The sequence below is a fragment of the Coturnix japonica genome, chromosome 1 (genome assembly GCF_001577835.2).
Source record: "Coturnix japonica isolate 7356 chromosome 1, Coturnix japonica 2.1, whole genome shotgun sequence".
Classification (NCBI taxonomy): domain Eukaryota; kingdom Metazoa; phylum Chordata; class Aves; order Galliformes; family Phasianidae; genus Coturnix; species Coturnix japonica.
Genome location: NC_029516.1, coordinates 138,122,787 through 138,139,139, shown reverse-complemented (window position 1 = coordinate 138,139,139; position 16,353 = coordinate 138,122,787). Strand labels below are relative to the sequence as shown.

The 16,353-nt window shown below is 42.1% G+C and overlaps 1 protein-coding gene across 1 annotated transcript in view; it reads left to right on the top strand.

Moving 5' to 3' along the window:
• Nucleotides 1-1,533: 1,533 nt before the first annotated feature.
• Nucleotides 1,534-16,353, top strand: part of SLAIN1 (SLAIN motif family member 1) — a 46,069-nt gene continuing 31,249 nt past the window's right edge. The window contains 3 exon segments of the mRNA XM_015851597.2: nucleotides 1,534-3,466; nucleotides 3,469-4,004; nucleotides 7,169-7,308. Of these exon segments, the coding sequence (XP_015707083.1) occupies nucleotides 3,128-3,466; nucleotides 3,469-4,004; nucleotides 7,169-7,308 (1,015 nt within the window). The 5' untranslated portion in view covers nucleotides 1,534-3,127.

The window sequence follows — 16,353 nt, the reverse complement described above, 5'->3', positions numbered from 1 at the left end:
ATTTTTCTAGTTTCTGATATATTTTCCCTAAGCAGCTACTCTCAGCCTTTGTTAACCGGTCACTGGTTAGATGGGCTGCTGCTGCTGTATTAGTGGCTTTATTTCTATAAAGTTACTTTCACAGACATTTTTCAGACTGGAACTGCTCTTTAAAATCTCAGCAGACGTGGGGGTCACCATCCGTGCTCTGACCTTATTGTAACACATCCTTTGTGTAGCTCAGACTGGATTACTGCAATTAATTCTTTACTGGCTTGCCTGAAAGGCAGGTCCAGCCTGCAGCTATTACAGAATAAAGCAACAGGCTTATTATCAGAGAAGAGCAGATGGGATCTGCAGATTTTCCTGCTTCTTTGTTCTCTGCATTTGGGACCCTATCAGCAACTATACTGATTAATAAATTTCTATTCAGTAGGCCATGTAAGTAGCCAAAATCAGCACCTTTTCTGCTAATACAATTTATCAGGTCCAGGAACAACAGGTTTGATGGGCACTCTAGGATTTGAGATTAGAGGTAAAACACATCAGTAACTTAAAAAACAGGAAAGAAATAGAATCATAAAGTCTTTATTTGGTTTGCAAAGAGCTTCTGTGTTCTGGGTTGACCAGAATAATCAGCTACTGCTGGGACACTGAGTAGAGCTTGTTAACATTTTTTTAGTACTGTCAGTATTGGGAGAAAAATAACTTGTTGAGAAAAAGCAAACAAGTCAAATATTTTAATCATTTTCTAACCCTCTTGAAGAGGGTTAGGAGACCAGTATGCCAGCACGAAGGTGAAGAGATAGAGGACTTAAAAGCACACATCTATCAAGCAGCACTACGTGCAAAGATATTACACGTACATGTGAAATACAGCAACAAGACCAACACGGTGAAATGAATTGTTAACCTCCACCCAGCCAGGAAACACCTGGAAAAAAGACAGTCTCACACAGTGATGATGAGCACAGTAGCTGAAGCGTGCACAAGTTTGAGCTCTTTTGCAGCGTAGAGATGAGATTCAAAGCTGTCCTACTGAAAGAAGAGCCCTCTGGACCCTTTTCAAGGGGATGAGATGTAGTGAACCTTATTCCGCTTGTACAGCTATGTAGGGTTTGTTGTGAGGCATTAAACTTGTATTTTCGGCGTTATGCACTGTGTGTGAGTCCCGTCTGTTTCCCTGTGCGCGGAGGCATGGTAAAGCCACTAGGCAGCCTTGACTTGTCGCCAGATAAGGAGGCGACAATTTGAACACTGACATTACCATATACTTGGCTTTTTCATCATAATATATTAATGATGTCCAGTAACATCTATAGTACATACACTACCAATTTATTTTTTTTTAATCACTTTACATTTATAATGGATTAGAACACGTATTTCCAAGAATTAAGACCGGTGCCAGTACCAGTGATAACAACCTGAGAGACACACCTGTTGCCTGGGGCTGAATATCCACAACTCCATTCTTTTTCTTATGGTTATGAAGTTTACAGCTATCCATAGCAGTGAAAACTGGATTGTGTTATCAGCACGGATGACATACGGCAGAACTGGGGCCGGCATTTTTTTACATTCAACATTTTTCCACTTCTCTCTTCCAAATGGATGGAGGAGACCAAACAAAAATTTCAGATTAAGCACTATCGGGTTCAATCTAGGTTACTCTAGGGGCTATCTTTATTCTCTTCAGTGGTAAAATCAGGATGTCAGTGCTTTGTTCCCTGCTTTATCTTTACAGCCACTCTTGTAGTACTAGCTCTTATCACTATATTGTGATAGTGTGAGTGCTTAAAAGATTAACAAATAATAGTGCTGTGGTCCTGTGCATGTGCAGAAGGAAGTCTCCCTTCAAAGAATACAAACAAAAGAGAGAAAACTCTGAGAAATGGATGGTTTATTTATGCTTTGAGTTGAGAACTGGTGCCTGTACCTCCTGACCTGTGAAACCTGTGACAGGGAAGATGCTGCAGGTGGCAGTGGATGCTATTGCTACAGCCCTGTCCAGGATTGGCACCCAGCAGTTGGGGAGCAGCCAATTGTCCCCAACAGCTACCAGCAGTGGCTGACCTGGCAATTCACATTCATCACATCAGAGTTGTAGGTCACTTCAGGGCAGCAGCTTCAGGGCAACTTCTGTCTTCTCCTGACTAAATGAACCCAAAAAGAGGCAGTCCTGGTTGTGAAATGGCTGTGTTGCCTGGGGTATGATGCTGAACCTCTTTCCACCTGCTTGCTGAGGAGAAGGGATGCATGAGTGGTTTCTTCCACTGCTAGACAAGGAATGATAATGAAGGATAGCAAACTGATCTGCTTTATCTGGGCTGTGTTAAAGGATCTTTCAATGGGGGAGGAGGAAGAGGGAGGAGCATTTTTCATCCCAGGGGTTCTCCTCCACTTAACAGACTCCTTATGTTTTTGTTATGTTTTGTGTTGTTATACTTGGTGATTTACTACAGTAAAAAAGGTAACAGCCTCAAATTGTGCCAGGGGAGCTTCAGGTTGGATATTAGGATATTCTTCTTGGAAAGAGTGATGAGACACAGGAACAGCCTGCACGGGGAGGTGGTGATGTCACTGTCACTGGAGGTGTTCAAGAAATGTGGAGATATGGCACTGAAGGACACAATTTATTGGGCATGGTAGTGGCGGACTAGACAACCTGAGTGTTATTTTCCAACAGTTCTGTGTGGTTTTATACTATTTGTGGTTCTGTCTCCCTTCGTCACCAACACATCTTCAAAAATCATGGAACCATACAATTATTTGGGTTGGAAAAGACTTCTAAGGTTATCAGCTCCAGCTGTTAACCCAGAACCACCATATCTGCTGCTCAACCACATCCATAAGCATCACACCTACACGTCTTTTAAATACCTCCAGGGATGGGGACCCAACAACTTCCCTGGGCAGCCTGTCCCAATGCTTCACAGCCCCTTTTCATGATATACTGCCTAGAGGTCCTCTGGAGCAACCTGAGGCCATTTCTTCATGTCCCATTGCCTGTAGCTTCGGAGAAGTGACCCCCACGTCCTCCGAGGCAGTTGTTGGAGATACGGTCTCCCCTGAGCCTCCTTCAGTAGGTAAATAGCCCCAGCTCCCCTAGCTCTCTTCGCAACACTTGTTCTGCAAACACGCTGCTATGAATCAGAAGACCCGAGGCATCAGCACGTCTCCCAGCCACAAACGCGCGCTTCTGCCTGCATCCCTTCCTTTCGGGCTCGACAACGGAGCCTCCCGCTGCGCCTCTCGTTCCCATCACAACGCGATCTGCATAATTACCGCCTCGACACCTACGGGCTTCCAACACTCGGCGTCCCGGCCCGGCCCCGAGCCGAGAGGCCAGACGGCGGCCTCGGCTTTGTTCCCTCCCCGCTCCGGCTGCCGAGTGGGAGGGGACCGGGCCCGCCCGCGCCCTGCCTGCTGCTGTGGGGAGGCGCAGCGGCGGCGGAGCGGAGCGAGCGGCGCAGCGCGGCGCGGGGTCGCGGCTCCCGCTCCCGGCGCTCCCTTCCCAGCGCCCGCGGGCCCGGGCGCTGCCGTGCGTCGGCGCGGCGAAGGGCCGACGGGATGGAGGCCGCCTTGCTGAAGCCGGCGATGATGGCGGAGGTGAAGGGGAGCGGCGCCGGCGCGGCCGTGAGCGCCGAGCTGGAGGTGCGGAAGCTGCAGGAGCTGGTGCGGAAGCTGGAGAAGCAGAACGAGCAGCTTCGCAGCCGTGCCGCCGCCGCCGCCCGCCCGCCCAGCCCGCACCTGCTGCTGGCCCCGCCGCCGGCCCCCGCCGCGCTGCGCCCTGCCAGCCCCCCCGGGCCGGCTTCGGTCCCGGTCCCTGCTCCGACCCCAGCTACGCCCTGCGTGTCCGGCCCGCTGCCCGGCGCCTCGCCCGGCCCGCAGGAGCCCCTCGCCTACTTCAAGGCGGCCGGCGGCGGGCAGGAGGCCGGCGGCACGGGAGGGGGCACGGTGCTGGACGAGGTGGCGGTGCTGGAACTGGAGGACGGATGCTGCGGCCAAGACGAGGATACATGGTACATGCGGATCGCCCCCCCCCCGCGGCCGGCCCGGGCCCCCTGCGGGGCTGCTGAGCTCCCCGGCTACTGGCTCAAGGCGTTATTAGCATTAGCCCCCCAAATCCACTTGATCTCGTGCTGCTTAAACTTACATCTGCCTCTTTATCCTGCGTTTTCGTGGTTTTGTTTTTTTTTCTCTCCTTTATTTTAACATGGCGCGGTGGAGACCCCCAGTGCCTGCCCCCCCAGGCTCCCCTCCTTGCGTGTGCCCCTTCTGCATCCTCTGTGGATGCTTGGCTCCCCCGATTTCAGGTGTCAGCCTAGTTCCAGCCTCTGCTTTACATAAGGAATTAAAAATACTGGAAGGGATTCGGGAAATCCTTTATCAGGGCAGCGCCGCCTCAATCGCCATCCTAAAATCTCGATTCAATTGTGGCAGATCCTAAGGGATTTGGGAGGGCTTTTTGTCTTTTAGACATAGATCTAAAGGGTTGTTTGTGTATCTTCATGTAGCATCAGGGCGCATGGCTGTGTGCTTGTGTATCGGGTAAGGCAGCAACGAACAGTAAATTAATAAAGCCTAACAGAGAATTGATGTAGAAGATTGGGAACAAAAAGAAGGGGTTTCTTTAGATGGAAGGGGTAAATAAATAAAGTCTGGTGCTTCCCAACTGGCCCCAGCAAAGCATTGCAGACGTATCAGGGACTATCCAAACACCGCAGAAATATTATGGAAATGATGCTGTGCAACCGTATCAAACATCAGTGATGCTCAGTTGTGTTCATACACAACACACAGTCTCAGTAATATGATCTGCATTATCCGTATTCACATATCTGTCTTAAGTATCAGTCAAAGCTTCAACATAGGCTTTTTTAATGATTGCAGTTTTTTGATACAAAGTTAGATGAGCTGAGAATATAATGTAGCGCAGCTGAGAAGCATTTAAACGTCCTTATTTTGGTAACAGAAAAAAAGATTTTAAAATCAAGTGAAATAACAAATATTTCTTGAATGATGGTTATATCTGGTTCACACTACAAGATAATGCCGTGCTTCAGTTTTTGACAGTTGCTTCTTCTGGCTGGGAGTCACCCAAGAATTGTATGGACATGTTGCTAGTGGGGTTTCACTGTGTGCGCTCTTGGTGTATGCAGCGTTCAGGGGCTGTGGGTCCTGACTTTGCCTCAGTCCTACAATCCAGTGCTCATGACAGAGGAGCAGCAATCATTCAACTTCCCTTCACACTGAGGATTTGTGTGACCCAGTCCTCTTCCACAATGTTATTCCTTTTTATATATGCTTCACTGGGCACTACAAAGTCAGCATTATTTTGTGTGCCTCAACAGAGTGATGATCTTGATCAGGGTCCTTATGATTTGCTCCTGGAAAACATTCCTGAATGCTTTATTGGGATGAAAACTTGCTTACATGTCACACAACTGTGTCTCTGCAGGAAGAATTTGGCAACTTATTTATTCTGCCAGGAGCTGCTTTAGCTGTTGGACATTCTTCATTCAAGGCTGAATCTCCATCCTTGTCTATTAATGGTCAGCTGTGTGATGTCAGCTGCCTGTGGCTTTTTGTCATGCAAGTCTTCAAAGCAAACTGGTATCTGGGAGGCCAAAGACCATTGTGTGCCCTGGTTGTTGATTACTAATTTTAGACCTTTGCTAAAAAAAAAAAGAGAAACACACAGAAAAACCAACAGGGTTAGCATCATTGCAGACAGGTCAGATCTTTTTGTCAGTTCTTTACATGTCTCATCATTCAGAATTCATTAGTTGGACGTGTAGTTTTTGAAACACTTCCGCAAGTTAATGGGAGAGCTCAAAGCTTTTCTGTTTTTTCCTTTTCCCACTTTATTTTTTTCCCCCCACAGGATTATTTTTTAATATGTAGCCAAACACTGGAGGAAGCAAGGGGAAATTAGTCTTCTCCTTAGAGATACTGAATAGTTGAACTCCTCTGGGACTGCCAGGACAGATACCAGTTGAGGTGAGGGTATTGATTTGCTGTGAGCTGGGCAGGGAGCACTGATTTACCTACCTCACAGGAACATACAGAGCAGAGATGGGAGCGCAGTTACACTCTGGCTTGGGTGGCTGGTGAACCAAAACTCTCAATAGGTGAAAAGCTGAAAGTGGTCTACCTGAGGAGCTTGATCCTTTTGTTGTTGTTGTCTTACCTTTTGTACTCTTCATTTGGATACTAAATCCCTTTGCAGTCTATGGAGCATTTTGCTGATGCAGAAAATCTAAGACTGTCTGCATCGCTATTGATCAGAAGTGGTGAGGCCGATAAGCTGAGAGAGATCTTGGGCAGCTAATAATAGTTCATTTCCTGGGAAGATTTGTGTTCACCCAGGTGAGCAGATGCCTGCCCCGGTGAGCTAATCTGCAAGGGCAGCAGCAGCATAAATCCCAGCTTCAAGAATTTAACCATGAAATCTACTCTGATACCTGGCTTCCTGATGTGCTCGGCTGTCTGATTAGTTACCTACCACAGTCTGAGAATAGCGCATGAGAATAATGCACGTATACTAGTTCTTCTTGCATGCTTTTTTTCCTGCTGGAATTGAGGATCAAAATTGGGTTCTCGTTGTTTCTCTACAAATGTTTTCTAATCTTTAAAAGTCTGACTACTGTACAGCATTTGCTTCATCTAGGAGAAGGCACTGTGTACAAGTTGCATTATCATCAGCGTTCTGACAAGTTGATTAAATTACAGGTTAAAATGCGAAGCATAACAGTGAAATTGTAATTTATATGCAAAATCAAATATTGAAATTATCCCTGATAATGATAAATAGAGAAGGGAAAACTGGTAGCTTCTTTGTTGTGTGTACATCTTTATATGTATACAGCAGCTAATGCATCTGAACTTTGAACCTTGCTGAAATTCTGACAGTCTTAATAATGAGATGCAGGATTTTAATGAGAAGTCCTATTGAACTTAGATTGGCAGCTCTGGGCCTGTAAAGTCTGTAATTTGGCACCTGGCTTGCTGAGGAGGGAAGAAAATTAGTTTAAACTCATTTATTTCAGAATTTCTCGTACTTTTGGAATATTACATTCCAGATTTTCATTGTTAAAAATCACAAGGGGGCAGGAAACTGAGAATAGAATTGTAGAATTGTAAGTATTGTATTTCTTTCTGACATTTGTGTGTTTTGGTTAAGGTTGTACGTCTTGCCTAACAAGACTCTCACTCTTCAAGAGAAATCAGTGAGTCCTCTGCAGTGGTGCAGACGTGTTCTGGATCATCCAAGTCCTGAGATAGAGGCTGCGAAACGTTCCCTATGCTTTAGACTGGAACAAGGTAATGTTATTCTTTGAATTTCTCTACTAGTAAGTTGGCTTTTGTGACCTAAAGTTTCAGTAGTGTTCAGTGTCTTTTGCAATTCATCAAGCTCCAAAGATGGTGGATACGCAGTTTTTCTTGCAAGTCTTCCTCCACTCCTTGAACGCTAACTACTGCTAATGTTTATTTCAATGATGTTGAATTTTTTGAAGTATTAAAGTATTCTCCTTCTTTATTACTCTTAGCTTCCACTGCATAACTCCTGTATTTTCATTGTGGAATTTTTCATACATTGCTTAAAATAGGAATTTGTGGACCTCTTTGCAAGAAAACTTGACACAAACTTTAGTACTCAGCTGGTACTGAGATTTGAAAAGCAGTGCTTCTGGTTATGTGCAAAGCCAGATTGTCAAGATGCCATGCATCTCCTTCTTTCTTTTTTAATCAGTAAGGATGCTATTAACACTGCAGTAGGTGTTTTTGAAGAGAGTGATTAAGCTAGAAAACACTATGTTGATGTTTATAAGTCACTAGGAAAGAAAATAGAAATTAACAAGAAGATAACAGGAAAAGGAAATACAACCATCTGCTCGTACTGCCATTAGCTTTATGAGTTAGCTACAGCATTCATTAAGAGTGGTTGAGCATGTGCTCTGGTGCATATATGAAGTTTTGGTTAGTCTTATCCAAAATTAGGCATTTAACTAATTAGGTCTCTGAAGGGATCTTTCTCTTTGCTTTGACTGTATAAGATCACACAGTAATTGTTGTCATAGCAATATGCAGTTGAATTTGTTTGCCTACAGTTTGGGGAGCTGAACCAAGGTCCATATAACAATCTATATATCTAGGTGATATATAGACAATATAACTGAATCAAGTCCATAATGTTTATGCAGGAAACAGCCAGAGGAATACATGATCTATTTTTCTCTTCCAAGGTATTAATTTACATTTAGTAAGCAATAAAGACATTAGAAAGGCAAATTTATTATTTTGGATTTAAATCACTATATGGTTATCTATACAGTGTCTCTGCAGAAGTCACAGTGAGTGACATACATTGACTTACACTGATGATGGATCACTTTAGTTGTGATGGTACCATGAATTTCCTGGGCTTTTGAGCAATTACAAGCTGTATGTTGTTATGGGTACAGAATGTTCAAGGAGGGAATGGACTCTTGTTACTACTACAAGAATTCCATGGTAAAATTGTTACAATTAACTTCTTTCCTAATACTAAATTTTCAAACTTAATACTTAAAAGTTGAAAAGTATTTTCCACCTTCAGCTGTTGGCTTTGGAAGGGTATTTTAGAGGGATTTTGAAATCTAGTAATGCTTTTTCTGTTTGGCACAGAATCAACTGTAGCGCTATGTGAGAAATATTAAACATGTAGTACAAAAAAAGGCATTTGTAATATACTAGTGTGCTCTTCCTGATGTATTTTACAGGTAGAATTCAATTAGTAATATGTCAATGATGCATCAGCCAAAAATTAGTCCTGTTTAGATTATCATAGCTGTCCTAGCATTGTGATGCGGATAGAAATTAAAAGCAGTAAAAATAGGTTTTTCTCTGCCAGATCAGCATGTCTGAGTGCACACAGAAAGTGGAGCTGTGAACCAAAAGTGTAAAATTTTGTGAGGCTGTTTCTCTGCATTTTAACAAATCCATGTTCTCTTCTAGCAGTTTTTAAATCTATTCTCATTTGTTCCTGCTTAAGTTTCCCTAATTCTGTTGTATTTTGATTTTCATAAAAAATCTGAGTTGTTGTGTGAAATTTCCCAGCATTAGAATAGCTCACAATGAGCCTAGATATCTTGTGAGAGGTTTAAGCCAAAGCAATCCTAGGCAATGAAATAATAAAATGTTTACTTGATGTTTTAGGTTGGAGAGTCACTTAAATGATGCTAGTTTACTTTTCACTTTACTGTGTCTGTTTCCTACCTACGGGGGGAAAAAAAAAAAAACACAAAAAAACAAGAAAACAAAAAAAACCTGTTCTGTGTGTTTCAAAGTGGAAGTAAGATTTCATCTTAGAATAAATGTTTAAGGGTGTAAGCATGGCGGTGGTCTGCAGGTGATTTTGCTGTTAAGTTTTATGAAAACTTAGACAAGCTTCTCTGCATGCCTCTGTTCTAGCACTCATTAGTTAACTTGGATGTCTAGTTTATTATGAACTAGACTCATTACAAGTCCTGTTTCTGTGGATTAAGCATGATAGCTTTAAGGAGGATGAAATTATATTTTAGAATCATGTGAGTTGGAAGGGACTCTCAAAGGCCATCTAGCCCAACTCTTCTGCAGTGAACAGGGACACCTACAGCTCCATCAGGCTGCACAGAGCCCTGTCCAGCCTGACCTTGAATGTCTCCAGGAATGGGGCATCCACCATCCTCTGAGCAGCCTGTTCCAGTTTCTCGCCAGCCTTATCATAAAAGATCTTCTTCATTATATCAAGTCTAAATCTCTCCTCTTTTAGTTTGAAATCATTTCCCCTTGTTCTATCACAACTGATGTTTCTATAGAGTCTGTCCACTTCTTTCTTATGGCCCCCCTTTAGACACTGAAAAGCCAGTATCAGGTCTCCCTGGAGCCTTCTCTTCTCCAGGCTGAACAGTGCCAGAACTTAGCCTGTTCTCAGGTGGGAGGAGTTCCATCCCTAACATGCAATCTCATATGGTAACGTCTGCACTTAGAATTTTTCCTGTTTTCCAGGATCTATTCTAGTGATGAGGTAGTCTTTGTTTCTACTTTATGACCTGACCTGAATCAGTTCTTTCTCTTTGTTCTTCGTCAGTCATCTTTTTTTTTTTTGAAACCTCTCTGTTTTTTGTTGTTTACTGCAGTTCTCCATTTACTGTAGAATCAGTTTCCCATCCCTTCATTTGTTACAATTGCTTTCTATCTTATTTCTTCAGTCTCATTCAAATCAACAGGGTCACCTAATAGTCATAAAAGTATAGTGGAGCTTCTGTATTTTTTTGGTAACCCTTGAAGATGTTGGGAAATGTCAGCATTAAAACCCAGTGAGAGAGATGTAGTATAAAAACTTCCTAGATGCTGCAGATTGGTACAACCTGTAAGAAATTAATTAAATGATGCTGATTTACATCCTGGCTGAAGCTACACTGTGTAGATTCACTTCTGTAAAAAACTGCTGTGGAGCAGCCGGATGGATAAACTGAGGAGTTAAGAAGCTTAGCAAGGAGTCAGGCGGTAGGAGCTCAGCTTTTACGAAGGGCTTCAAAACATATTTCATCCAATTCAGTGTTCCAGACAGAAAACCACTCTTCCTTGGAGAATATGAAATATTGGTTAGATTCAGAGTTCATCTTAGTTGAGTTCTCATTCAGAAAAGCTGCTTCAGATGTTTCCAAAGAGTAGGCAACAGAAGTCTGGAGATTTTGCAGTTGGTTGCAGTAATTTATAGCCTTAAGATGAAGCTATTTTTCTTTTCTTAAAATAAATTAGATACTTCAGGATGGATGCCATTATGTTGTACATGAGTGTGGTATCTTGTGAAATAGATCCCATGCTGATTTCATGATTTCACAAAGCCCAAAAATCTCAGTGAAATTTTATCCTTCATTGTACAGGATCCCAGATGTTAATTGGCAGTACTAAATGATTTTTATCTGTAAAAAATCTTAGCTGACAGGGCCCCAGACAGAACATTTTACTTGATTATGAAGCTTCTGTCTTACACAGAACCTGGTTCTGTCCTGTACTTCTCATTCTCTTTACTCTTCCGAAGAACTCACCATGAAGTAATTTATTTTGATATATTTAATATATGCTACATATTTAATCAACTGCTAAAAATTGCAGCTATAAAGAACTTTTACACCATGGTCAGTTAACAGCTTAAGCAAACAAGAAATACTGTAAATTGTTGATAATATTTTGTGTCCTTGAGCAGAATCCAATGCTGTTTTGCATGACAAGATGTTGTTTATTTCATGTACATTGATTTGTCAGAGATGCATGTTACGGTGATCAGGACAGGATTAATTAGGTCTAACAGAGCTTTCTCATTCTTGTATTTCATATGTAATGGAGATTAAAATTTTACATGAAATCCTTCTGGAGCTGCAAGTGACAATGTCTTGAAGCCTGCAGACAATAGGATTGCTGTTTCCATCATAAATAAATTTCTAAGTCTCTTGAAGGAATGAAAGAAGTGGCAGGCCTGATTCGTTTCATAGCATGAGTCATAGAATTATAGAATGGCTTGGGTTGGAAGGGACCCCAAGGATCATCAAGTTCCAACCCCCTGCCACATGCAGGGCCACCAACCTCCACATTTAATAGTAGACCAGGCTGCCCAGGGCTCCATCCAACCTGGCCTTGAACACCTCTAGGGACAGGGCACCCACAGCCTCTCTGTCAGCCTGTTCCAGCACCTCACCACTCTCTCTGTAAAGAACTTCCCTTAATGTTACAGATTTTCTCTCTCTGTGTGTTTCTAACAACAAAAGTTTCTGGGTATTTGTAATGCTTTTCAGCGCCTGAGCTCCTTTTGGCGAATATGACATCACAGAGGACAGTGCGTATAGCAATCTTCTACCACAGTACAAGTGTAGCGCTCAGAGTGCACAAATATACATGCGTAGGAGTTATATCCTATTAGATTTCATTTATTTGAAGTAACATGTTGTAACACTTGCATAATTTCGAGCAGTTCTCAGAGGTTTTGCAAATGCTGGTATCACTGGATTTTCTAAGCTACTGAAGCTACTGAAGATGATTTGTATTTTTCAACTGGGAAAAAAAAAAATGGTTTTTGATACTTTGCTTGGAAGCATGTACTTGCATTTCAAGTGGAATATTTTCCTCCAGCACTGGAACATTTCTACTCTGCACTTCAAGATAGAAGTGTTTGGTTGAAAGTTCTTACAGCAAAAAAGTGCACAGAAGATCAGACACTTCAGTCTGTTCACTTCACTGATATCACTTTCCTTTGTAATATGGCTCTTAGATATTATTCTTAAGAATTTCATTTCTTATTTGGGGGTTGGCTGTTATGTACTTCCTACTTAAATGTTTTCTTAGAACTGATTTCTAGTTCTCATTATAATTATGAGAAGATGCAGAATTTGCAGTCTAAAGTCTTTTATGTAAAGATAGTCAGAGAAGTCGTATTACGTATTATCTCTGTTGAGAAGATATACATCCCACTTTAGAATGGAAGTGCTGTATTAATGCACACCCACTACTGAGCTAGGATTATCAGTTCATCTCGAATGGCTTAACAGCCAGGAACACTGTCAAATTTTACATGAGGATTTCAGAAGCCTTATTTAAAACAGGCGTGGTTTATGTTTGCAGTGTAAGCTCAGTCTGTAATGCAGTGTATGTGTGAAAGCAATAGTAGTAGCTTTGACCCTGACAGTTATGCTAAAAATACAGGCACATTTACTGCTATTCAGTGGATCACTAAATCACTGTTTTGTCTGCAAGGTATACTGATGCCTTGCCAGATAGAAATTAAAAAGAAAGATTGTCTTTATTGATGGACATGGATGAACTTGGCTCTGAGGATGGTTTTTTTGTGGGGAAGAGAATCTTTTTAAAACTGGGCTGTTTTGGAAGCTCTCATTTCATTTTGGTCCTGAAAGTCTGTGTACCTTTCGCACTGCTTGTTAGTCCCCAAATTATCATTATAACTTTTTAATTCCCATTTTCTTTCACTGCCCATTTTTGATGGCTGCAGAAGAGAACAGGAAATAAAATTTCATGGCGTAGATGAGCCTCCCCCATGTGGTATGCAGAGGTAGCATCGCTTTATGAAAATATTATTTATTTCTGTGATTATGCTCTCAATGAGCACCTTGTTTCTTTTCTTCATAGCGTTGTGTCTTTTTAAGAAGCTTTTGTTCAGACTTTTCTATGCCATGACTCCTAAGTATCTTTTGAGAGCTGTTTACTCCTAGGATATAGTCCATAGGATTATATATATAATGTATAGTGTTTGGCATTGGTGACTGACCTCACATTTTCATATATTAGAAGTCAAATCAATTGCACTTAACTTTAGCAAAACATCTACCAGTCTACTCCATTGTGGCTAAACATTAGTTTGGCTACTGTACAAGTGCTGTTGTAAGAATTTTTAGTCATCATGTATGTCATTCAATTAATTTAGAGTCATAGAATCATAGAATGGTTTGGGTTGGAAGGGACCTTTAAGATGATGTAGTTCCAGCACGTCTGCTGTAGGCATGGACACCTCCCACTAGACCAGGTTGCTCAGAGCCGCATCCAGCCTGGCCTTGAACGTCTCCAGGGTGGGTGCATCCACAGTGTTTCTGGGCAACCTGTTTCAGTGTTTCATCACCTTCACAGTCCCTTTACCACCTTTATGTATGCTGTGGTAAACTGGAATTATTTCCATGGAATTCTACCACTGTAAAATTAACCTGATTCAATAGTAAAGTGATGTTTTTCCAATTTTATGGTAGGAGTGAAGGCGTAACCATGTAGGTTCTGCTAAAGGCTTACATGACTGTTAACATATTAGGAAAGTATTATGAACATTCATCCTTTTGTAGAATTAAGGTTCTACAAGTCACACAAAGACCACAAAGCAGATAGTGATTTCTAAGAAAAAACAGATAAATCACACAGATGTTTGATATAGGTACCGTTGCCATTATTATTACTGTGATAAGGGTCAGAGCTTCTATGATGACAGTTTTTTGACTAGAGAAACTGCTCTCTTCAAATTCCCCTGAGAAGGACTGTCTCCTCCTGCCACTAAGTCAGAGCATGTTCCTAACTGTAAGCTCCTCCAGGGTGATTTTAGACATCTCTACAGAGACCCCATGAGTAAACTTTGCCTTACTAGTACTTCCCACAGGTGCCTACACTGTAGTAAAAACTGTATAAACAGTGAACAAAGAGGCAGTCATTATGCATGAGCAGTATTGAAGTGGTATGTGTACCGTGATTTCAGACACTGCTGTGCTTAAATCTGCTGCTTTTCCATTCATAGGCTTCAGTGACAGAGTCTATGTGAGGACACCTATTTCATGGTAGACAAATGAACACTCATAAATTAGTATGGAATAGGGCTTTCTTCAAGATTATTTGAGCTAGATGAGAACAAATTAGTTATGCTGGCCAGTCCAGATGCAAATAACTAACAGTGAAGCTATGCTAATGGTGGAGTTTCTTGTCATGGTCCAGCATTTCCATAGGTAGATGTATCAGTCTCCTCAGAGCTCATTCTGTACACTCGCATACACTGCTCTGCTCTGTGTTATAAACAGTCCTGCAAGTCTCTTGTGGATCCACTAAATATGAAGTAAGACAATTTAGGTCTCTGTGGTTGTATCTTCTTTCAGTCTCTTTACATATAAATGTAACCTACTTTCTCTTCAGCAAGGATGTCGTTCTTGCTCTTTCAGATCTGCTAGCATACATAATGGCATCCTTGCCCATTGCTTGCAGCATATGGTGACTTAGATTAACCAGAGGCCTGATAATGTCTCTCTCAGAGATTGGTAGCCAGGAGGAGCCAAGACAGGATATCTATCCAGTTGACTTGATAACACTGGAAGATATTTCGGAGGCTTTAGGTACATAGTTTGTATAGGAAGGTGATGTATCTATCCTCATAATAATTGTGGAATTGTAAGATAGTTATCATATTCTACCTTTTTTTTTTTTTTTATTCTAATTGTTACAGATATGATGAAATTGCTTGTGATTTGCTTTGTGCTGTATATGTAAGTAAGCAATTGTTCTAAGACACTGAATTAATCTCACTTACCTTCATACACATCATAATTTCCTTAGAGGTGTTCATGACAGGTTAGATGAGACCCTGGGAAACCTGGTCTAGTGCCAGGTCTGGAGGTTGGTGGCCCTGTCTGTTGGTGGCAGAGGGGTCAGAACTGAGTGATCTTTGAGGCCCCTTCCAACCCAAGCCATTCTATGATTCTGTGATTCATAGAGGTTATTCTCTGATAAATATTTTCTTTGCGGGCAACGTTGACTTCAGCAGCCCCAGCTTCCTGCTCCTGTTTTCTCCTTCTCCATTTCTCTCTAAAATGCCTTGTTATAAGTTCCCAGAATTTTCCTGGTAAATGGGAATGAGATACGCTTTTTAGTATTAAAAACAAACAAACAAAAAAAAAAAAACTACAAAATGTTATTCTTAATACAGGTCACAGAATTGATCAGATTTTCCATTAAATCTTTCAGGGAAAATAATAATTGCTGGTGCAGTGTACCATTGCAGCTGATAAAATGACATGGGGTAAAGGATCATCCTGTAGGAATGGATTCTCCTTCATGCTGCCTCTACCACCAAGAAGGATGCACTATAACTTTACTCAGCACTGGTGAGGCCACATCTTGAGTACTGTGTCCAGTTTCGGGCCCCTCACTGCAAGAAAGACATCGAGGCCCTGGAATGTGTTCAAAGGAGGGCAACAAAGCTGTTGAGGGGTCTGGAGCACAGGCCTTATGAGGAGAGGCTGAAGCAGTTGGGAATGTTCAGCCTGGAGAAGAGGAGGCTCAGGGGAGACCTTATTGCTCTCTATAGGAAGTTTCCTGAAGGGAGGTGGTAGTGAGATGGGGGTTGGCCTCTTCTCTCGTGTCATTAGTGATAGAACTAGAGGGAATGGTTTCAAGCTGCAGCAGGGGAGATTCAGGCTGGACATAGGAAATATTACTTCTGAGAAAAGGTAGTGAGGCACTGGAATGAACTGCCCAGGGAGGTGGTGAAGTCACTGACGCTGGGGATGTTCAAGGAGTGATTGAATGTTGTGCTGAGGGACATGGTTTAGTAGAAGCTATTGGTAATAGGTGAATGGTTGGACTTGATGATCTTTTAGGTCTTTTCCAACCTTGGTGATTCTATGATTCTATGAACTTTAATTGGAGTTTATTCTATTGAACTTTAATCACGTGCGCAAGAACTTCTTTATCATATCATAGTATCATAGTCTCGTGCGGGTTGGAAGGGACCTTAGAGATCATCAAGTCCAGCCTCCGGGATTCGAGCCTCTGTGTAGCAGAGAGGCACTTCTACCACTTGCGCCACAG